Source organism: Tiliqua scincoides, chromosome 10 (assembly GCF_035046505.1).
Source record: "Tiliqua scincoides isolate rTilSci1 chromosome 10, rTilSci1.hap2, whole genome shotgun sequence".
Taxonomy (NCBI): Eukaryota; Metazoa; Chordata; class Lepidosauria; order Squamata; family Scincidae; genus Tiliqua; species Tiliqua scincoides.
In genome coordinates, this window is record NC_089830.1 from 19,470,561 (window position 1) to 19,494,514 (window position 23,954).

Genomic DNA, 23,954 nt, shown 5'->3' on the forward strand with positions numbered 1-23,954 from the left:
CCCCACTAGGTTTTTGGCTTTAACTTTTGATAGAATAGAGATATTTCAATGTGGTTTATTTCATTGCATTCCTCATGAAATTACGCATCAAATGATATATAACATGATGGTATTAATCAAAAATACCAAGATTTTAAAAATGTTGGCTAGTAGTAGTGTCACCCTCCCATGCGCGTCATGTGGTGTGGCCCGCACCCCCTAGCGACGCCACTGATTGGAGTGTCTCAGAACTGTTTTGAGAAGCAAAGGCTCATGTTTTCAAATTGCAACAGGTTGAACTGCCTTTCTTAGCACAGTTATTTTCAGCACACGGTAGCCACCTTGAATCCAAACTGCAGCATGATTGATTCACTAAATTCTTTCTTGGCTGCTTTTCTGACCCCAAAGAGGTTCCCAAAAGTGGCACCCAAACATGGATGAAATCCATCAAACAGTAAAATTAAGCCAAGAGACAAACTCAGAAACCGGATGTTAAAATGCAGGCAGAGGAGAAAAAAAAAAAGGGAGCAAACAAAAAGGCATGGTTTAGCAAAGAGAATGGTTCGGACAAGATGCCAACATGCCAATTAAAAGAGGGCCAATTTGGTTGCCCCCCCCCCCAAAAGATTAGGAGTTTCACAGCTTGGGTGCTGCAAGTGATAAGGCCAAGCCCCCAGATCTCTGCCAGCTGGACCACGAATGGGACCAGATGTGAAACATGACCTTGGATGATGACCACAGGAAGAAAAACTGTGACCACTTGAAAAAAAATGGATGTGTGAGCAAAAGCAGAGAAGTGGAGAAGATCTGCTTTCTATCAAAATTGGTGAGGGCCAGCCCCAGATCTCCCAACGCAGCAGACTAAATGCAGTCAGCACCCTTTGAGCGACACCTTGCCATGCCAAATATAAACCCTGCCAAAGGGAATCCCACCTTCCCTTGGCAGGCAGTGAAGTCTGTTGCTGCTGCTGCTGCTGTTGATGTGTGGAGGAGAGGAGAGTGATGGGCAAGAGTATCTCTTGACACTCTGGTCCACAATTATTCTTGACACTTCCTCTTCCACTCTCTGCCTCCTGTTTCCATCCAAACAGCAGCAGAGATGAGTGGCAGATGCCCGCCACTGAGAGGTGGCTGCCCCAGCTGGGCCGGACCTGTAGGGTGTCAAGGCAAAGAGGCACACATCAGAATATTTTGATGGATCTTTACTTGGCAATCTGAAGGCTGACAGGAGTCGTGGAGAACTGTATTCTGCAGGGAGGTTAAGCTGAATTGATGGTCTCCTCCAGCCAGTTGATGTAGTTACAGACCTTGACAAAGACACTGGGACTCTCCAGCTCTGAGCATTCTTCAAAGCCCCAAGATGCGATGCCTTGCAACTCATTCTCACAGACCAGCGGTGAGCCGGGGTCGCCCTGAGGAGTTGTTACAAAAATACCATGAGAACCAAGGTGTTGGAGACCCTGGGAAAAGGCCCTACCCTGGATTCCCAGCTTGGGTGGTGGCAGCAAACTCATCTCTTCCCAGTTCATTTCCAGTTTACTCAGTTAAAAAGGTGATGTAGAAAAGTGGACACAAGTCACTAACCACTAGGTCCTATGCCCATTTTGCTATGGAGTGTCCCTACTGACATAAATAGTTCCTCTACTTTTAACTGCCAGCTATGCACACGTAAATGCCAGAGAAGTTCCAGGCCAGCAATTTTCAACCGGTATGCTGTTTATGCCACATTGGTGTGGCATAAAAGGTCCACAGGTGCGCTACAGTAGTTCGGAGCACGGTGGTTGAAAATCACTGAGAAAAATGTCCAGGTTCTGTGGCTCTATTAATAAATGATCCTCCCTCAAGCTCCTGCGGCACACCTGCGGACCATTTGTGGCACACCAGTGTTGAAAATCACTGCTCGAGTGCTAGAAGTTGAAAGACAAGCAGCCAGAGCCACAGAACCCGGAAGAGTCTCCCAGAAGCCATGTGACATCAGAAGAGGTGAAGATCATAGAGAAGGTCATAGAGGTCAATGTGCCATGGGAAGAAAAGCGCTGTGAAAATCAGTGCTCTAGGCAAAGACCAGGGATCTGCCCACTTTTTTCTGTACCTTGTTTCTTTTCTGCCACCATGAAGGTAGTCATCCCCCTTGCCTTACCTGGCAGGAATCCGAGCCTCCGCCTCTCACAGTGGCACAGAGCATGTGCTTCAGCAGGACCCGGGGGTAGACATCCACGCATTCTGTGTCAGACAGGGTGGTGATATTCCCACAGTATAGGACATCTGGGGCATACTCTGAGGAAGAGGGGTTTGCTTTTTAAGGACTACACATGGTTGGTTTGTTTAGGGGAAGGGATTAGAAAAAAGTGATCTTTGAAACAAAGTAGAATTTTCGGAGAGAAACATCTGTCTCTTTCTTAAAAATCAGGGGTGGCCCAATTTACTTGACATAAGAGCCACATATGAGAAACTTCAGGTGTTTTGACAGCCACAATATTTACAGTAAGAAGCATTTACATTCTTAAATATATTTACTCACCATGAACCCTAAACTTATCATTTAATCCAGTGGACTCTCAGTTTATACTGAGTAAATCATTACAAAGCTTGATAAATTTGTATTTACCTTTTAAATTAAATGGTTGGCAACCTTCAGTCTCGAAAGACTATGGTATAAGCCTACAACACCCGGTATTCCCAGGTGGTCTCCCATCCAAGTACTAACCAGGCCTGACCCTGCTTAGCTTCCGAGATCATGGTATAAGCCTACAGCACCTGGTATTCCAAGGTGGTCTCCCATCCAAGTACTAACCAGGTCTGACCCTGCTTAGCTTCTGAGATCAGATGACATTGGGATGCAAAAAGGAGCGCGGCCAACGTATTTCCATGAGCCGCACATACGTTAAAGAGATCATGTCACTCCTGAGCCATGGATTGGCCACCCCGCCATAGGTGTTGCAAGTATTCTACCAGTGGGTCAAAATAGTAGTTTGCTAGTGGAATCGTTACAAGTGCACAGCGGCTCGAGGCAGATCAAAACTTTGTGAGCATTGATGACTTGACAACTGACCTTTGCTAACTGTTGATGCTCGCAGAGGGTTGACCTGCCAGGAGGCACTTTCAAGGCTTGGCAAGTGAGTGTGCACACACAGAGGTCTGCAAAGCCTCAGGCTTTTTGCAGACATTCATTTGGGACCCGAGCAGCAGCTTCTCTAGATTTCAAGCTGCACACTGAGATGTGCATTTCTGCTTGACTTGATGTTTGGTTTATTCCCCACCCCCTCCAAACAGACTGCCTCTTTCATAAGAACATAAGAAGAGCTCTGCTGGGTCAGGCCAAAGGCCCATCTAGTCCACCTTCCTGTATCTCACAGTGGCCCACCATGTGCCTTAGGGAGCAAACAAGACAACAAGAGACCTGCATCCTGGTGCCCTCCCTTGCATCTGGCATTCTGAGGTAGACTACTTCTGAAATCAGGAGGTTGTACATACCCATCATGAACATAAGAACATAAGAACAGCCCCACTGGATCAGGCCATAGGCCCACCTAGTCCAGCTTCCTGTATCTCACAGCAGCCCACCAAATGCCCCAGGGAGCACACCAGATAACAAGAGACCTCATCCTGGTGCCCTCCCTTGCATCTGGCATTCTGACATAGCCCATTTCTAAAATCAGGAGGTTGCACATACACATCATGGCTTGTAAGCCATAATGGATTTTTCCTCCAGAAACTTGTCCAATCCCCTTTTAAAGGCGTCCAGGCCAGACGCCATCACCACATCCTGTGGCAAGGAGTTCCACAGACCAACCACACGCTGAGTAAATAAATATTTTCTTTTGTCTGTTCTGACTCTCCCAACACTCAATTTTAGTGGATGTCCCCTGGTTCACATACACATCATGGCTTGTAACCTGTGATGGAATTTTCCTCCAGAAATCTTCCAATCCCCTTTTAAAGGCACAGATGCCATCACCGCATATATATTTGTCTATCCTAACTCTCCCAATGCTCAATTTTAGTGGCTGTCCCCTGGTTCTGGTGTTGTGTGAGAGGGAAAAGAACACCTCTCTAGACACTCAATCTTTCTCTCATGTGATTAGCCTTGTTGTCTGAAAATTTAAGGTTGCCAACTTTTCAGCAGGCTTCTGTCACTGTGCCTTTATGAGCAACTGCAAAAATCAGCAGGTGGCACTTCCACACAGGAAAAAAAATATAGTATAAATTACAGGTGAAGCTCCTCCTGTTGTAACCCAGATCCAACACCCCCTGCCCAGAGCTTCTGTTGCAAGCAGAAAATTATGCTATGAGTTCCCAGCACAGATCTCCAATATATTGTGTAGGGTCATCTGGCCCTCAAGCAAGCCCTCCCTCATCTCTTTCTAGTTTTCTCTACCTTGCTGCAGGATGGTGGTGCCCCAGCCGACAAGCACACAATAGCTGCCAGGCGCCGGGCAGTTACTCGGTAAGGCTATCGGTTTCACATGCTTGGAGACGTGAACGGGCAGGAGGAGTTTGACCAACATGATGTCATTATCCTTGCTGTAGCTGTCGTAGAAAGGGTGCCGGATGGTCTTGGACGCTATCTTCACCTGCTCCGTCAATTCGAAATGCCTCAAGGTGTGTTCCCCAAGACTCACATAGAGGAGGCTGTGGCACAAGGAGGAGAACATAAAAGAGAGTTTCTGCAAATTTCTGCAAGCATCAATTCTGCAAATCTCCAGCTGAAACCAACTAGGCACAGCACTGATTGGCCAGTGCCTTCCTTGGGAAATCACTTTAAAAAAAACCAAAACAACTTTTACCCCCCTCTCCTTCGCAGTCCTGCACTTTAAAAATAGGGTTTTTTTTCTTTCTAGAAGGAAAAAAATATATACATTTATTATTATTATTATTATTATTATTATTATTATTAACAGTATTTATATACTGCTTTTCAACTAAAAGTTCACACACACACACACACACACATATATATATATGTATGTATGTACGTATGTATGTTCACATATATTATTATTATTATTATTATTATTATTATTATTATTATTAACAGTATTTATATACTGCTTTTCAATTAAAAGTTCACACACACACACACACACACACATATGTATGTATGTATGTATGTATGTTCACATATGTATGTATGTTCACATATATATATATATGTATGCATGTATGTGTGTGTGTGTGTGTGTGTGTGTACACATACATACATACATATACATATATATATATATGTTTTTTCATGCAGCTCTTTCATTCATTAAAGAAGACATACAAACTGCACTGGAAGGATGTTGAACCTATTCCCTGTGCCATTTCCCCAACCCCAACCGTGCCCCCAAAACTACTGTTGTTCCCCTAGGGGTGGGGGAAAAAAAATACAAGTGTATTTATAATGCTTGTAGTGATCTTGCCACTTTCAAGAGCCTATCTCTACATTTTCCTCCTACATGAAAAATATCAAAAATCTCTTCCAGCTTTATGGCACAGTTCCATGAAAAGTTCTCTTCTGCACACCTCGCTGAAACGAATAGGAGATGCACTAGTGTCAGTGGTGTCACTCGGGTTTGCATCACCTGGTATGGGAGGCCAGCACGATGGACCTCCTCCCATGCAGTGGGCATGACAGCATAAGAACATAAGAACAGCCCCACTGGATCAGGCCATAGGCCCATCTAGTTCAGCTTCCTGTATCTCACAGCGGCCCACCAAATGCCCCAGGGAGCACACCAGACAACAAGAAGACCTGCAAGGCCTCCTGGGAATTGTAGTTTAAGAACATAAGAACCGCCCTACTGGATCAGGCCATAGGCCCATCTAGTCCAGCTTCCTGTATCTCACAGCAGCCCACCAAATGCCCCAGGGAGCACACCAGATAACAAGAGACCTCATCCTGGTGCCCTCCTTTGCATCTGGCATTCTGACATAACCCATTTCTAAAATCAGGAGGTTGCGCATACACATCATGGCTTGTAACCCATAATTGATTTTTCCTCCAGAATTGTCCAATCCCCTTTTAAAGGCATCCAGGCCAGACGCCATCACCACATTCTGTGGCAAGGAGTTCCACAGACCAACAACACCTTGGCAGTAAGCATGGTGATGCACCATTGCCCCTCCCCTGCTGGCTAACAAGGCTACAAAAGGCTACACCTTTTGATACATTTCAACACAGTTTGTTTCATTGCATTCTGCACCAAATTACACATCAAATGATATGTAACATGATAGTATTATTCAAAAATACCAAGATTAAAAAATTTTTGGCCAGTAGTGGTGTCATACACCCCCCATGCATGTCACCCCCCGACCCTCCTAGCAACACCACTGACAGGTGTGCATTTCAATGAGGCTTGCTTACGAAGTGTGTCCCTTGTGCAGAAGGCATTTCACGAACTGATGTTTCCCACACAGACCCCTGGGGAGAGAATGGGGGGGTTGCAGACTTGGTCCCAGAGTGGCACAGGGGCCAGGGCCGCAACTGCAAAGGGCATTCCGAACTTGGCTTGGGCAACTTTTGAATGGTCAGGAAGCAGAATCTTGCACTCAAAGCTACACTTTATGCTTTGGCGGGATCACAGACCACGTGCAGCCCTCCTCTCAGCAAGAGGTTTGTAAACTGGGAGTCAAACCAAACATTGACTCAAACACCCAAACCCAGTTCAGACACCTTTTCAGTAATTGATAAGCTAGTCTAGGCCGAACATTTCTCAGCCGCTTTGAAGCAGAAGTGAAATCAAATCCCTAAATACAAAAAGACAATCTGTTCAAGATAAGGAGTTCAACAGCCAGGCGATCAGCCTTTACCTGTACCGTTAATGTTTTGTTTCCCATGATTTAATCCTCATGTATTTTGTTTCTAAACTGCTTTCCTTAAATTGAAAAAAAACACAAACAATTTTGTGGTGTTTTAGTGCTTATGCAGAGGCACACTGTGGCTTTGGTGACATGGCAAGCAGGAAAACTTACCCCCCCCCCACGGCACTCCGAGGGCGTGCTGGTTCCCGAGGCCGAAGTATGAAAATAGCTGATACGGCACTCTGAAAGAAGCACCCATTGTTCAAACCCCTGTATGCGATTCTAATGTGGCACTATCTGGGAACTGGATGTAACTTGTATTAATGTTGCAAAGTACAATAAAAACGGCAGTGAGAAGGCTTGTAGAAACAGCCTCCCTTTCTCTCTCTGCATTGAATCTGAAATCTGCTTCTCGTCTCTTTCATTTTGTCTCTCTGATTTCCTTATTCTGGTATCTGACTCACCGCAACACAATTAAAAATTTTTTTTTTCCTGAAGCTAAAATAATTATTGTTGTCTTTTGTTGTGTAGAGTTACCCTGCCAAACAAAGTGTTTGACATTGCTCTGCACAAAATGTTGGGTCCACATCGGTTCAAAGCATCTGGAAAGATTCACGAATCACTTTTAAAAATTTGTGTCAGAACTGGGACAGAACCAGAGGATAAAGAAAAAAAAACATAGCTGATGGATGTGACCCTAAACTTTTGAATTGCTCCGCTCCATTTTGAATTGCTCCACTCCTTAATTTGGAGAGTGATTAGCTGAATCTCTCTGGTCTGGATTCACCCTTGAGTTCAGGTTAAATTACTATGATGATGATGATGATGATGATGATGATGATGAACTCGTTCTGTGTAGACTTGGACCTGGAAGATCCACGTTCAAATCCACACTCAGCCATGAAGCTTGGTGGTTGACCTTTGGCCCACTCATTCTTGGCCTCACCTACCTCTCAGGATTCTTGTGAGGACAAAAGGAGGGGAGGAACTGTGTACACCACCCTGAGCTCCTTGGAGGAAGGGCGGCATAAAACATGTGAATGAATAAATAATTTAAATAAACAGGCCTCAGGCTTGTCCTGTGTGAGGCTGCCCCAACTTCCCACAGGTGCACGTACCGGCCCGTGTAGCATTGGGCAGCTGTGACCAGCCACTGGTTGTTGATCAGCGTCCCTGTGCAGTGAAACTTCCACCCATCAAAGAGGGCTGCTGTCCAGGGCTGGGAGTGTTCAACGCACTGGAAACCCCGGAGCATTCTGGGTGCCAACCTGGCAGCTCCTGTCCAAAGAAAGAAGATGTGTGAAGGCACAAGGCAGCTGACGGAATACTGGGCATGTGCATGGCATTTTCTGCATATGCAAAGTGCTTCAAGGTCAACATTCTGAGCCTCTTCTGGCAGCCCCCTTCCCCTTCCAGTGCTGCTGGGGGAAGAAGGGAGGGAAAGAAAAAAGCTGCCACATCTCCAGATTGTCTCCACCCACTCACCTGGCTGCAAATGAGTAGGCAGGGACAAGTAATCTAGAGCCTGCCCTTCCTTCCATTTCACTTACCTGGAACTTGGCCTGCACCCTCTTTCCTTCACACAACTCCTGTCTCAAATGAACAGGAGCACAGCATGCTGGGACCTCAGCAATAAACGTGAAAGCTCTATATAAGCATTAATATTAGCAGGGCCAGCTCAAGACCTCCAGACGCCCAAGGTGGCATGCTCCTTGTTACCTGTTGATGTTCCAGCCTCTGCTCCCCCCACTCTCCGATGTTCTAGCTTAGCACTCCCCTCCACATTTCCTCTTTCCCCCTCCACATTTCCTCTTTCTCTCTATCCAGTCTTCCTTTTCCAATCCAGGGAGTGGAAGGAGAAGGAAGGGCAGTGGGGGCAAGAAGCTGGACAGAGAAGAGCACCCCCCCACACACACACCATTCTGCAGCCTGATGCAACAGCTTCAGTTGACCTCATGGATGGGCCGGCCCTGAACTTAGGTACCAAACACATGATCTTACCTGCAGAGACCAAAAGGAGAACAGTTAGCAGAAGCCCCATGTCTGTCATGAGAGCAGGCAGCAGAGTCAGGTTGTTGGGTCAACTGGCTCCAGTAATGTTCTGAGAAGCTGAACAAAAATCATCAGTGGCAATTGAGCAATGAAACTCCAAATCCCTTGCAGTGGAATCCTATGCGTATCTATGCAGACGCAAGTCCAACTGTGTTCATTGAGGTCTGCTCACAGGAAAGTGCGCCTAAGATCGCAGACATAGACTAGCGGTTTCCAAACACAGTTTTTAAACCACTGAAACTGAGATTGCCAGCAGTCTGGCATTGAAATGCAGCAACTGATGCTTAGTTGATGCTTTTCTTAGCATGGAGTGAATCACAAGTCATAGTAGGTATGTGCAAGCTTTCGGTTTTAGAGACAGGCTCCCTCTCATTGCCAGATGCAGGGGAAGGCACCAGGACACAGGTTGTGTCTGTCTTGTGTGCTCCCTGGGGCATTTGGTGGGCCACTGTGAGATACAGGAAGCTGGACTAGATGGGTGTTTGGCCTGATCCAGCGGGGCTCTTCTTATGTTCTTATTTACAATCACCAGTTCATTGCTGATGATCAAAGGGCTGTTGTATGGAAAACTACAGGGGGTCGCTTTGAAAGCTGGCAACTCTTATGTGGCGAAAAGAACCCTGATCATCTATCTCCTGCCCCAAAGGAACCAGAAAGCCATAGAAAGAAGGAGGCAGTATGGCCATATGGGCACACATTGTTCTTCAAGAAAGGCTGGACAGGTGCAAAGGAGGATAGAGCTTTGGTACCATTAAAATTTGTATAGCATAGGGAATCTCTGCAGATGTCACTTTTTCACTCCTGTGTGACAACAAGGATCCCTGCTGGAAAGCAGCCATCTGCCTTTGCATCTAGAAATAAATAAATGGGCCAGAGTAACGAGAAGTCACCCATCCTGGCATCAGGGTGGCAAACACGGTTCAATACTTTTGTTCAGGCACTGTGAAAGAGAGATGCTCAACCATTACACAGGCCTACAAAACTGAGGGTCAGAAAGGTTTTTCCCAAACTTTATGGTGGGGTTGGCAACCTTCAGTCTCGAAAGACTATGGTATAAGCCTACAGCACCCAGTATTCCAAGGTGGTCTCCCATCCAAGTACTAACCAGGCCTGACCCTGCTTAGCTTCCAAGATCAGACAAGATGGTGGTTCGATATGAATTTGGGTTGCCGATTCCAAAAATGGCATCTGTTTTGCCCTATCACGTTTAGTGTTGGAGATACAGTATAGCCTCATTAGTGAATGGTTCAAGCAGCTTCCTCATGAGGAAGCCATGGTATAGGGTTCCTCATGAGGAAGCTGCTTGAACTATTCACTAAAGAGGCTATGCCGTGTCTCCAAAATTAGACGTGATAGGGCAAAACGGATGCCATTTTTGGAATTGGCACCCCAAATATACCCAGGAATTGGTGTAACATTTAAGGAAGCAAAATGTGTGTTGGCCTGTGTTATCTTTGTGTTGTAATTCAGGTACCATGAACTAACTGTGCACCGTCCCTTTAAATATAGTCCAATTTCCAAGCTTCCCCCTTCCTCTCCTCCCCTGGAAAAGCCCTGCTGCAGACCTGTGTTAAGGTTCCAGCTAGGCCAGAGCACTACATAATATTCTGTTAAGTATTCTGTTAGTTACTAGCATAGATGTCAAGTTGGATTCCAGTGGTCGAAGTTTAACAGACAACACAGTCCTCACCTCCCTCGGAAGGCTCATCACCAGAGACTTGAGGATTCCTGTTCTAGACCTATTTACAAAGTTGCAGGTGAGTCCAATTGCTTGTTTGGTACTGGAAGATCTGTTGCCATTTCTGCACTTGAAAACTCCCAGCATCTTCCACTATAGCATCACCCCCGGCATGAACAAACAGGTGGCCCATATCCCCAGACAGTTGTATCGCCATATATTGAGAATATATCCACAGTCACTCAATGGTATGAGAGCACAAACGTTCTCCATAAACTCCAAATGTGGTTGGCAACCTTCAGTCTCGAAAGACTATGGTATAAGCCTACAGCATCCGGTATTCCCAGGCAGTCTCCAAAGGTTGTACTCAAAGAAAGTTAGCTGTCATTAAGCACCACTGAAGTCAATGGGATAAGTTGCTCATGACTGTGAATCAGACATGTGTCCAAATGTGGCACAATCGAAAGCCAAAGGAAGTTGCATTCAACAAAGTTTGTACGCTGGGGACAATAAGGGCAAAGAGCTAAATCCCTGCTATTCCCTATGACAGTTTACCACATTTCATGATTATTTTCTCTTCCTGTGCTCTTTTATAAACAAAACTTAGCCTCCATGGTGCATGCTGGCGCATGTCTCATTTGAGCCTATGTGAAGCTCTGTTTCTAAGGTGAGAGCAAAGACAGTGTTCAGGAGTTGGACCTAGATCTGGAAGATCCAGATTCAAATCACTGCTCAGCCATGAACCTTGGGCCAGTCTCTCTCTCTCTCTCTCTCTCTCTCTCTCTCTCTCTCTCTCTCTTAGCCTCACCTACTTCAAAGGGGTGTTGTGAGGACAAAAGAGGGGAGGAACTATGTACATTAACCTGAGCTCCATGGAGGAGGGGTGGTTTAAACTTGTGAAAAATAAAATATAGGCTTGTTTGCTTTCACTACAAGCCAAAATGTCCACAGTCTAGGGCCCTGAGCCTAAAATGCCCCCACACACCCTATGGGCCCCCACACTAGAGTAAAAATAAATAATAAAATCAATATTTTTAATAAATCATCTCACAGTCTCTAAAAGAAGTGGTTTTGTAACTATTTCCTTTTCAAAGGTAATCGGTACGTTTTGTTGGCTCACTTTGTAGGCTTACCTGTAAATGCAATTTTATATTGCAATGTGCTTAAATCCATTTGGTCCGTTAACTCGCATGCACTTTTTAAAAGCGCACCATTTGAATGGCTTTCATAAGAACGTAAGAACAACCCCACTGGATCAGGCCATAGGCCCATCTAGTCCAGCTTCCTGTATCTCACAGTGGCCCACCAAATGCCCCAGGGAGCACACCAGATAACAAGAGACCTGCAAGGCTTCCTGGGAATTGTAGTTAAGAACATAAGAACAGCCCGACTGGATCAGGCCATAGGCCCATCTAGTCCAGCTTCCTGTATCTCACAGCGGCCCACCAAATGCCCCAGGGAGCACACCAGATAACAAGAGACCTCATTCTGGTTTCCATTCTACCATCAAGATTCAAAGTCTATAACAAATTTTATTGGTATTATTACTATGATTCTATAGCCCTTGGCTGTGAATCTGGGCCCCCGCAAAAGATGTTTCCGATTTGGCCTCGCAGCTCCTAAATGGACCTGCCACCACCTTCACCCCCAAACACTAACCAAAGAATGACCTTGATGCAATAGTCACCTGGAGCCTTGGTTCCGAGTTTTGCTTTGAGGGAGGTATCGGTGGTCTGAGAAATCATCCACGCCGTGCAAGCGACAGGGCCAGGAGAGAGGTTTGCTTGTTTCTTTCTCTTCCAAAGTGTGGGGAAAGGAACCTGTTCAGAAGAGCTTCACCTTTCCCAGCCACTGGACTCAGCTGTGGGTTGAGGGAGATGCGCCCGCCCACTTGACACTACCCATCGCGCACTTCAAAGACCAGGCCATCCCTCTTTCGACAGCACATAATCCAGAGTTTTTACTAGCTGCCAGATGCCAACCTCAAGAACCTGGAACATCAATGGGCACCATCTCGTCCTTCTCCATCATTAAAGTTGCATGCCCTACTCAGTAATGCTTGGCAACTCTGGGGTGACTCATTTTTATTTGGGTGTCATGGCTGCCTGGCCAAACTCACAAAGTGGGATGAAATCATTCATCTCATGGCAGAGACGCGCACTGGAGAAACTCCCAATTGACTGCCCGTCCCTCACATGAAGCACAGCCAATGGTTGTGGGGAGAAGAACCACGGAGGACTCTGGATGGATGGAGAGGCAGTCAACGCTCCTCCATAGAAACAAGAGAGAAACTTTTCCTCTGTTGAATGCTACAAATCACACTGCCATTAAAAAGCACCAGAGCAGGCCAGATTGTCTCAGTTCTGGTCAGCTGGCAACCTTATCCAGTGGATTCAAGCTAATGTGCAATGAATAAGTAGACTGAGGAGGGAAAGAGATCCTTCTTGTTTTATAGGGCTGTGCCCAAGGTCTGGCATTGTGTATTGTGCAGTGTGTATGCTGTGTGAGTGGGTGGGTGGGTAGGTGTCAGGGGAGGCAGGAGAGCCTCCACTGTCTTACTCCACTGTCTTACTCCAATGAAATCAGCTATTATGAAAAGTTAAAATAATATTAATAAAATAAATATTAAGACTTTTCCACTGATCTAGGTTATAAATGTCATTTCTGTATGATCCCAATCACTTTTTAATCATCAAAATCACCAAATTTGTGGAGCTTAGCTGGAAATACATAGAGAGATGTGTGGCAGCCACAAGCTCAGCCTCCTCTCTGATTACCGCTGGGTAGCACCCCAGAATGCCTTGCGGTTTCCAGGTAGTACCCCAGAATGCCTTGCAGTTTCCAGGTAGCACCCCAGAATGCCTTGCAGTTTCCAGGTAGTGGCCCAGAACACCTGGTGGTGCCACAGCAAGTGTCTCCTCAGTCATTGACCCCACACATCTCTGGTTTGTGTGTGTTTGGCTGGCATTGCATAGATAATGTTTATGCATTGCCGAAAGAACAGCCCTAGTCTAGTTTTACAGTGAATTCTTTACCCATGAAAGATCTCAGGTTCGGTCTCCAGGAAGGGTGATGTTTTTGGCCACTCTTGGCCAGTACCAGCACCAGGTTGCTGAGGCACTCTGCCATTGAAATATTTTATTTGTGGGAAGGGGGACAGAGAGCTTTCTTCCCTCCCCTCACTGGGGCAGAGAAACAACAGAAAAGGTAGGCGAACAGGTGGAAGGGGGTTCAAAGCTTGTAGGTGAAAGGATAAGAAAGCTCGTAGGTGGGAAGAAGGAGACTGGAGAGAGAGCCTGGACCTCCTTGTGTAATGAGATCAGATTTAACATGATTTGGCTTGGAATTCGCTGAGCCATTTCCCCATTTGGGGGTGAGTCAGCACCTTCACAGAGCTTGGGTGTTCCCTGTCCACCCATAAAACACCTCCCAATACTGGCTATTGTTAAAGATTCATTCTCAGCTACAACCAAGAATTCAGAATGTGAGCTTCAGGCTTGCCAACTGACCAGTAAACAATGAAACATGATCTGTTCTTGAGCGCCCTTCACAGCTGCTTAACGTGCCAATTAACTGGTGAATTCTTTCATAGCGTGGAGGTCTGCAATCTCTGAAGAGCAGACTGCTGTGAAAGGTGTAGGAGCAGGGGCTGGTAAAAGAAGTTGGCAGCTCAGTCATGGATCAGCTGCTTACGAATCTATTTCCTTGATTCTGCCCAGGAGGATCATCTAGCATGGTACACTCAATGAGGCTCATCTACTCACTCTGAATTTGCCTTGGTGACCTTGTTACAAACAGTTCTATTTTCTCACTACTGGAACATGTTATAATAAGTGTAAAAATTTGTGCTGGCCTCTCCATGAGGCCGAATGAGGCAGCTGCCTCAAGTGACAGAGTGGCAAGGGTTGCATGCCTCAACTCCCCTCCTCCTTTTCCTTGGATTCAAAAACAAAGAGAGGAATGGGGCGGAAGTGGGGAGGAGAAGAGAGTGGTGGGCTAGAGTGTCTCCAACCACTCTAGCCCACTGCTCTCCTCTCCTCCGCACCTTCTTTTCTACTCCAGTGCCCTCTTCCTTTTTGAATCCAGAGAGTAGGGGGATGAATGACAATGGCAGTGGCTTTCATGTCACAGGGTAAGGAGGGGTAGTATTTGACACGCCACTTGTGTAGCAGTGGGAGATATTGGCCCACACTGGCCCCTGTACCAGAAATTCACTTTTCTCTCTACCTAGGAGGGGAACTGTTGGCCACCAACAGCCTTGATTAATCTCACAGTCTTCGCTCAGGATGTCCTAACTGGGAGTGTGTTGTAGGGGGTTATTAAGAATGTTTGAAGATTTATTGGACCCCTAAGGAAGCACTACATATTACAAGCCTCATCAAGTTTAATTACTGTTGGTTCTAATGGAGGCTTAACATGATATTTTGCCCCTGGAGGAATTGGGGAGTAAAGCAACATACAGAAAGAGTCCGAAAAGATTTCCACTTCTAGTACATGGCCCCCTGACTGTGATTTGGGTCTCATGGAGGTGAAAAACTTGCATCTGGGCTGTACAACTTCCGATTACAGGTAAGGGCTCATACGATTGAATGGGTGCACCCATACAAGACCCCCAGAGAGCAGGGACCAGCAGACAATATTGAGCATGCTAAATAAAAGGATCAGGCACTTTGTATCATACAGACTTTTATTTATGAATTGCACTTTTTTTCTCACCCTCCTTCCAAGGACCTCGAGATGGTCTGCATGGCTCTCCACTCCTTCCTCCCCATCACAGTAGGCTAAGGTCAGAGAGTGTGACCATCCCTTGGTCACTTCAAGAGCTTCATGATCAAGGGGGGTTTTGAATCCGGGTCTTTCCATCTCCAATCTGGCACTCTAACCACTGGACCACACCATCACTACACTAGTAGCCTACTGATTGGCTGCTATCTGCAGAGGGCTCATGACACCACTTTAAGAGAGGATGTACTGGTTGTCAGTGGCCTTCAGGCACAAGCTGTCTTCCACCTTTAATAGTACAAGCCTAGGCATGTCTACTCAGAATTAAATTGCATTGAGTTCAATGGGACTTACTCGCAGGAAAGTGGACAGTTCTCCTGCTCCTCATTCCCTCAGTAGTCTTATCTTAACAAGGATCTCTTCCAATATCCCATTCCAGTATCATCTCTTTCAATAGCAGATGAGTTTGTAAACTGTCATAGCCTAACCGCATGCACTAAAGCGTTGATTTTCAATGTTTTTCTTGTCATGGCACACTGACCTCTATGGTCACCTCTATGGCCTGCCTCTTGTGATGTCACTTCCAGCTCCTGGGACACTCTTCTGGGTTCTGAAGCTCTGTTTCTAGGGCAATTGTCTGTAGTAACAAATTTTCTGAATGGACAGAGAATTTGTTATTAGAGACAGTCGCTCTAGAAGCAGAGCTGCAGAACCTGGAAGAGTTTTTCAGTTATTTTCTATGCTCCAAATTCCCATGGCATCCCTGCAGATCTCTCGCGGCACATCAGTGTGCTGTGGTATACTGTTTGAAAATCGATGCACTAAAGCAATTCCCAGTTGGAGAGAAATAGGACATTTTGCACCCACTGAGAGCAAACCTTCCACTGTAAAAGAGATGTTCAAGGTCTCACAGACTAAGGTCCCAGTCCTATTCAACTTTCCAGCACCGGTGTAGCAACAATGCAGCCCTGAGATAAGGGAACAAAGGTTTCCTTACCTTGAGGAGGTCTCTGTGACTGCCTCCCCATGAAAGGATGCAACGCACGCCCCACTGGCATGGCTGCACCAGCCCTGGAAAATTGGATAGGATTGGAACCTAAGCTTCCTACTACTGAGCAGGTATTGAAAGAGTGCCAAGCTCACAGGCTTCAAGCTATAGAAGGCTCAGTGTGATCAAACACAATGTATATCGCCACACTTTCACATGGGACTAGGGAAGTGCCAAATGCACCACGAAGGGAACAAACAAACTTAGGGGACATGGCCAGCCTGTCCCTGAGGTTGATTGAGGTAGTTCCTTGTGTTGGTGGGTGGGCAGGGGAATACCTGCCCCTGCCGGCTCATCTACTTCTACTGCTTCTCCTCCTGCTTCCTGGCTTTGAAAAGAAAGAGGAGAGCAGAAAAGGAAGTGATGAGAAGAGTATTGGACTAGAGGGTCAGAGACACTCTAGGCCACAACTCTCCGTTCCTCCATGGCTTCCTTTTCAGAACCAGGGAGCGACGGTGAAAAAGCAGGAGTGGCAAAGGTGGCAGCCTTCATGCTGTTGGATAAGGAGGACCAGCATTTGCTGCAATGGTTCAGGCACCAGGTGCTTTTGGGAAAGTCAAGGAACTTCCGCAACAAAATAACAAATATATTCTTTTCCCCCAGAGGTTGTTCAGGATTTCCCGAGTCGGATGCTCATCAGTTATTTCTGATGGTTTCTCGGATCCAGTCCACGTATTTGCAGACGTTCACGTAGACTCCCGGTCGCCTTGGTTGCGCGCATACCACGGGACCCCAGGACACGATCCCTTGCAGTTGCCCATTGCAGACAAGGGGTCCACCCGAGTCACCCTGCGGAGGCAAAACAATGCACAATCACATGAAGCTGCCTGGGTGACCCTGGGGCCAGTCACTCTCTCTCTCTCTCTCAGCCCCTCCTACCTCACAGGGTTGTTGTGAGGACAAAAAGAGGGGAGGAACTATGTACACCACCCTGAGCTCCTTGGAGGAAGGGATAAATAAAATACATTTCTGTTCTTGGAAGTCTACTCTGCAAGGTAAACTAAATAGAGAGACTTGCCCCTTACGGACTGATCTTTACAGATCAGTCAAACTAGCCATCAGTCAAACCATCAGTCAAATGGGGCCAAACTAGCCACGGTGTGTGGGGGCTCCAGGATTAGAACCCTTAACATCTTCTTCAAAAAGCAGCTGGACAAGTGATTTTCATTGTGACTGCTGTGGCCAGAGGCACCGGCACCTACTTTTTCCCCCATACTGTCATCCTCATTCAAATCCCCCCCCCCAAAGATGCTAACCTCCAGGGCCTATGAGAGGAATTTTATCAGGGGGTACAAAGTTTTTTCTGGGCCCCTCCCCAAAGGGGGAGGGTCGCAATGGGGGCAGCAGAATGGGGGGGGGAATAGGATAGGGGGAGGGTGCTGTTAGCCACAATAGTCTTTGAAGCCCAGGTCTACTAGACTTCTTGATGCAGAGCCCATCAGCAAGTTCAGGTCAGATCCCAGGGACTTTCTGGGCCCCCTCCTTTGGCCCCTGGGCCCCCTTTCTGACCCTGGACCCGGGTACAAATTACCCCCTTTACCCCCCTCTCCTAGGCCCTGCTAACCTCCTTACCCTAGTGTAGGATTTTTTTTCCTAGTCCAGGATTTTTTCCCCAATTGGTACCCAAAGATATCCTTCAAAGAGAGCAACTCACCTGGCAAGAATCTACGCCTCCCTCTATCTTTCCGGCACATAACATGGTCTCGGGGTTGTACATTTGATAGACGGATCCACAAACGTTGTCGTCAAAGATGGTGATGTTTGCGCAGTGCAAGACATTAGGAAGAGTAACTGTAAAGACATGCAAGAGTTCAGAGAGGGCATCCAACGGAAGAGTAGACCTCTACACCTGAGCTGAATCCTGGCTACTGGATTCATGATCTCACAGGCATCACTAGCTCCATACCAAGTTTATCTGCCAGGGTTATATTCAGATCCTTGGCAGGACTCTAAACACAAACCTGCAGGAGGGTTGGTCCAAGTTCAGGGGATGTGAGGAGAGGCAGATATGAGGGAGGGGTGGAGTCTGGAGATTTAAGGGAACAGTGCGAAATTAAGTCACTGTACTTGAATACAACATTGCACCTATTGGCATCTCTCCAGGGGCACATAGAAGCCCACTCCAGATCAGGACCAAGGCCACTTCCAGCTGGCTACCCCTAACACTCTACAGTCTCCAGAATGCATTGGGGTAATAGAAGTGCACTGAAAGTGGATTAAAGCTGTAGTGGAAACGCAGCCCTGGATAGGCTGAGACTGAGGTACCCACATTTATTTTGTAATAAATTTGTTTTGCACCACAGTTGGCCCTCAGTACCCACAGGGGATCCATTCCTGGACTTCCTGCTGCTACTGAAATCTGTGGATAAGTAAATCCACATTTGGGAAGGCATCAGAGGACCTTTGGACATGACCGGAAGCACCTCCTGGTTGCACCCAGAGGTGTTCTGAGATGCGGGGAGGCCAAGTACAGCCTCCCTGCCCCTCAGAAGGCCTCCTGAAGGTGTTTGGAAAGGGACTTCTGGTCATGCCCAGGGGGACAATTGAGGCCACTGAAGGTTGCCAACCAACCAACATGGGTCGGCACCTGCTCTGAATCAAATCCGCAGGTGTCAACCCCACAGATAAGGAGGGTCCGCTGTATATAGTTTGTTTTGCTATGGCCCATGCCCATGAGAAGCCCAGGTCCTGGGGATTTTGCCCCCCCCACCTCCTCTCACCTCAGGTCTGATCTTGACCATGATGGGAAACCCCTTCCCTTCACACCACCACCCTGATACAAATCAGGGACCCTGTAGCTGCTCTTATGGCATGCAATTTGGCCATCCATGTAGCCATTTGCATGTTTCAACATACTTTGCGGGCTGGTGATTGTCCCCCATCCTGATACGGAACAGTTTGTCCCTGGTATAGGGCAGTGAGTGGCCAACTCCAGGGGCCGGACTTTGCTATTTATGCAGACTGGAGTCAACAGTTTGATGAGCATGATGTCGTTGTTCATAGTGGAAGGGTTGTAGCCAGGGTGCACAATGACTTTGGACGCAAGCTTGAGCTGTTCCGACCAGTCCAGGCCCCAGAGGTGATGCTCTCCGAGTCGTACAGGGAAAGGGCTGTGAGGAAACATACACAATGAGTTCTTGCTGGGCAAGTTGCTGCCATCTGGCTAGATTGCCCCAAATTATCCTGCTTCTCTAGCTTTTTTCATCAGGTGGAGGGATAGCACACTCTCCGACCATTTTTGAGTCACTGATAGGCTCCACCTCTTTCCTGATGGGCTCCTCCCCTTTACTTCTTAACTCCACCCCTTTAGTTACTTTTCACATATTTATACTGCCCTTCCTCCAAAGAGCTCAGGGTGGTGTACCTGATTCCTTCCTTCTTTTTGTCCTCATGACAGCCCTGTGAGGTAGTCGAAGCTTCATGGCTTAGCAGAGATTTGAACCTCTGTCTTCCAAGTCTAAATCCAACCCCCAAAGCACTACATTGCCCTGTCTCTTTTCCTCTTTACCTCCCCTTTATGTCTGGTTCCTGGTAGCAAACTTTTCCCCCATTTTTTCAAAGGATTTGTGATGTCACCAGGACTTGATTTAAAACTCGCAAGTATTTTTTTTTTTTTTTTTGGAGGGGGGAGTTCTGGCCTGGCAAGCTAGTTGCCAACAAAGGCTCACTCTACTCCTGGGCCTGATGCACATAATAGCAAGTGAAGCGCTCCTTAGAATGGAGAGAAACACACCATTTTTCATTTTTAAATACAGGCGTGTGCCGCTTAACAACCGTTCGCTTAATAATGGACCACATATATGACGGTGGTCAAAGCACAATAAAGATGCTCTTAATGAGGCAATTGCATCTCCCGTCCCCTGCAGCAGAATGCCCGTTTACACAACCAAGAGGCTCTTAATGCAAAGAAGACGTAATCTATCTCGGAGAACGTATCCCCGTTGTTAAGTGGCGCACACCTGTACTGCATGTCAGGCTGCTCATAAAAGCACAGGAGTAGCCCCAGGCAGAAGAGGTTGACAACGCTCCCTGATATTGAAAAGGGATGAACCTCTGTGCAAAAGGTGGCCACTCGTTTTCTCTTTTTGCTGCTTATTGATTTTCATGCATCAGTGCAAAGACTGACTTTTTTTAAAAAAAAGAAAACTATAGTGGGAGAAGCCCATGACTGTCGCTTTTGAATCATGTCCATGAAAATCACACAAAAACACAAAACAAGAAGAGACCTTTCTAAAACAACTGATCCCAAAATGCTCAGGACATTGTTGCAAGAGGCTCAGACCAATTTTAACCACGCCAATCTGGAAGGAATTCCCATTCAGTTGAACGAGGCTTTCTCATGATTATCTGCAGCAAAGATCGCAGACCAAGCAAACCCTATGATTGCATTTCTGAGCTCAGTTATCCATATGCTTTGCTGATTGATCCATGGCTCTTTTCTGCTCCCGTTTTCTTGCATTCCCTTCCATTTCTTACTCCCTCAGCCTGGCCCTCCTAAGCTCACGTCCACTTACATTCTCCTTCTGCAATGGGCAGCACTGAGCACCCAGGACCTGTTGATCAAAGTCCCTCCGCAGTTCAACCGGAAGCCATTAAAAAGGGCCGCTTGCCATGGCTGGGAGTTGCGGGCGCAAGGCTTCCCACCGGGGATCCGTTCTCCATTGTCCGCAGAGGCTAGAAAAGCAGAACACAGAAATGAGAAGAACCCTACTGGAGAGGGGAGTCCAAACAGGGTGACCAGATACAAAGTGGGACAGAGCGCCTATACCTTTAACCATTGTATAGAGACAGTAATTTTGGCAGTTTTCAGTTTCAGTTTCAGTTACTTTATTGGCATACAGTTAAGAAATCATTAAACACTTTCATACATCTAGAGATTCATTTGCTAATAACATACCAACCCACAATAAACTCCCATAAATCAGAGACTTCAAGAAATGGGGGCACGCTTCAAATTGGACGCCACAATTTGTGAGATGAATGTAGCTATCTGAAGAATGGTGTTAGGGTCAGTGGAAGCTAATAAGGATTGCAATATAACAGAATCCTCAAAAAGAAAATTAAGATGAGGTTGGATTTAAATCAATTAAGATTTTGGCAGGTGCAGCTCAACATGGAAGGGTTTAAAAAGCACTGCCTGCCAAGATTCCCTCTTTTGTACAATGGTTAAACGTGTGAGCACTCTGTCCTCCATTGTATCTGGCCATCCTGTACCCAAAGCACACCATTGTGTAGGATGTGGCCTTGCAAGGGAGAACATGTGCTAAGATTCTTACAATCAAGGCTATGCTTTCAATTCTACCATCTCACTTCCACCGGATCCTCTGGCATAAGTCTGGTGGTAGTCAAATGGATTGTGTCGCATCAGACTGAATGTGGGGAGGGGGCTGTCACATTTTGGAATGCGCCACATGCTTAGAAGCCTTCCCAGAGATTCTCATGCAGGGAGGGGCTGAATCAGAACCTCTCATCCTGATGTGATCGATGTGTGGTGTTTTGTTTTTTTAATGTGGGGGGAGCATTCCAAAATGTGGCCCCTGGAAGCAGGGCTGGCCTTGGGAGCTATGAGGCTCAATTCAAAACATTTTTGGTGGGGGCCCAGTGGTGGACACATTGCCCCCCTACTTACAAGAACGAGGGGCAAGCTGAGCTGATGATGCCTGACTCAAAGAGCGGCACCCAGAAGTAGGTGGTGGTGATGTGTTGATGTCATTGCCAACTGCTTCCGGGGGGGGGGGGAAGCAGAGTCAAGGGCAGGCAGGAGGGTACTCCAGACCTCAGCATGGTGGATTCCATGCCGAATGCCAGGTGCAGAAGTACTGATTGTACTCACCACCTTAGTGCACGGCCCACCCTAGTGCACTAACCCACAATTAGTTTGTTTCTAATCGGTTACCCTAAAGCCAGCCCTACCTGAAGGTGGAAATGATACCGTCTATTCTACAACCTCAAGGTTCTATCACTTCATTGCACTGCAAGGGGTAGACCAGATATTATGTTTCTAGTCATTATGGATGTAACGATTCTCTGCCCAGGTGGCCCTACTGGTCTTTCCTCCTACTTAATCTGCAAAAACAAACAAGAAATACTTCCTCGTGTTTTTTTTTTTTTTCCACACGTACACACTTGGGCACACCCCATGCAAGTATAGTATCCACTCAAACTTATTCAATGCATCTAAATCAATCCCAACACAGACTTCTGGATGTACCGGATCCACCCGACATCTTACCGTGGGACACAAGGAACAAGATGGTAGCCAGCAATTTCAGCGAAAGCGATGCCATGGTGGTTGAGGTTAATTCTCTCCAGGAAGATTTCCTGTAGGAAAAAAATATGGAAATCATTCCTGATTTATTCCCAATGACAAGAAGAGGATGAGGAAGAGGTCCTTCTTTCTTACCACCTCTAGCAAAAGTAAGAGGGGAAGGAGTCTCGCAGAGTGCTGTTCTACCCATAACGCAGAATTACCGTATTTTTTGCTCCATAAGACGCACCTGACCATAAGACGCACCTAGTTTTTAGAGGAGGAAAACTTACTTTTAAAGTAAGCCTGCCCTCCCCCTGCGGCACCTGCGCAAATGAGGACCTTGCCCCCCCCGGTGCGGACCTTGCCCCCTTTGTTCTCCACCTGCCCTCCCCCTGTGGCGCCTGTGCAAATGAGGACCTTGCCCCCGGTGCGGACTTTGCCCCCAGTATTCACTCCATAAGACGCACACACTTCCCCCCCCCACTTTTTTGGGGGGGAAAAGTGCGTCTTATGGAGCGAAAAATACGGTAGGTTGTAGAATGAGGTGATAGCATTCTGAACTCTATTCTTCCAGATTGCAGATGGGGGGGATCCTATTTTTTTAATAGTCCTACATTAAACAAAAACATCTTGCTTGTAGTAAACTAGCATCTCATGGAGAAAGATTTAGCATAGCCCTTTTCTGGATGTGCTCGGTTTACGGTAAGGAGGAAGAGCATACGAGGGGAGCATTTAATAGCAAGACCTCACACACACTCTCAAGGACATGCACACACAGAGAGACACCCCTGCCTTCTGAAGTGGCACAGTCCAGTATTCTCTCCCCTCAGTCGTCTACCATCTCCGTCAGCGAAATGGGTAGAACAGACAAGTTGCTAATTAATTTGAGAAGGACCAAGAAGAAAGAGCGAGAGCGAGAGCGAGAGTGAGAGCGAGAGAGAAAGAAAGAGAGAAAGAGAGAAAGAGAGAAAGAGAGAAAGAAAGAAAGAAAGAAAGAAAGAAAGAAAGAAAGAAAGAAAGAAAGAAAGAAAGAAAGACTCAATTCACTTTACTGATCTATCATTTCTGGTGCTGCTGATGATAAAGATGTCAAGATCTATACCTAACAAATCAAAAATGCTACTCCAAAATAATCAGTATTGGAGATCTCAATATACATCCCAGGCTGGACCCATCCATGCATTTCTTATCATGCAACAAACATTTAAAAAAAAACAACTTTTAGATATCTTGACCATACAGAAGGTTGCTTGAGTGATTGACCAGACAGTGAAGAGCCTCCGGAAACTGCAGCCCAGAGAAATGAAAGATGAAAGCCGGAAAACCATGCCCCTTAAGTCACCTGCAAATAGCTCCTGGCGGAGAGGTTAAGCTGGGGAGACCCCCAAAGGATCTTCAGTGGAAGGCAGCCCGCCAAGATGTGTCTTGCCTGTCCA

General features: G+C 46.6%; 2 protein-coding genes across 2 annotated transcripts; both read right to left on the reverse strand.

The window, feature by feature from the left end:
- Positions 1-1,238: 1,238 nt before the first annotated feature.
- LOC136661520 (kallikrein-15-like) lies at positions 1,239-8,809 on the reverse strand. The gene is made up of 5 exons (XM_066638805.1): positions 8,770-8,809; positions 7,887-8,046; positions 4,358-4,611; positions 2,120-2,256; positions 1,239-1,391 (listed from the first exon to the last, which is right to left on the reverse strand). Exons 1-5 carry the CDS (start codon positions 8,807-8,809, stop codon positions 1,239-1,241), a joined length of 744 nt encoding a protein of 247 aa, XP_066494902.1.
- An 8,095-nt stretch (positions 8,810-16,904) lies between these two features.
- Positions 16,905-22,555, reverse strand: LOC136661522 (trypsin-like). Its single transcript, XM_066638807.1, has 5 exons — positions 22,501-22,555; positions 20,783-20,942; positions 19,125-19,378; positions 17,923-18,059; positions 16,905-17,057 (listed from the first exon to the last, which is right to left on the reverse strand). The coding sequence occupies exons 1-5, from the start codon at positions 22,553-22,555 to the stop codon at positions 16,905-16,907; spliced, it is 759 nt and encodes a 252-aa protein (XP_066494904.1).
- Between the last annotated feature and the right edge of the window lie 1,399 nt (positions 22,556-23,954).

Bases quoted from the DNA above. Each gene is read 5' to 3' on its own strand.
- LOC136661520 (XM_066638805.1), bottom strand. From the start codon at position 8,809: ATGGGGCTTCTGCTAACTGTTCTCCTTTTGGTCTCTGCAG. The intron at 8,047-8,769 runs GTAAGATCATGT...TTCTTTGGACAG, and splicing joins TCTCCTTTTGGTCTCTGCAG to GAGCTGCCAGGTTGGCACCC. The intron at 1,392-2,119 runs GTAAGGCAAGGG...ACAACTCCTCAG, and splicing joins GAGGCTCGGATTCCTGCCAG to GGCGACCCCGGCTCACCGCT.
- LOC136661522 (XM_066638807.1), bottom strand. From the start codon at position 22,555: ATGGCATCGCTTTCGCTGAAATTGCTGGCTACCATCTTGTTCCTTGTG. The intron at 20,943-22,500 runs GTAAGATGTCGG...CTGCTTTTCTAG, and splicing joins CTTGTTCCTTGTGTCCCACG to CCTCTGCGGACAATGGAGAA. The intron at 18,060-19,124 runs GTATGTTGAAAC...ATGTCTTTACAG, and splicing joins GACAATCACCAGCCCGCAAA to TTACTCTTCCTAATGTCTTG.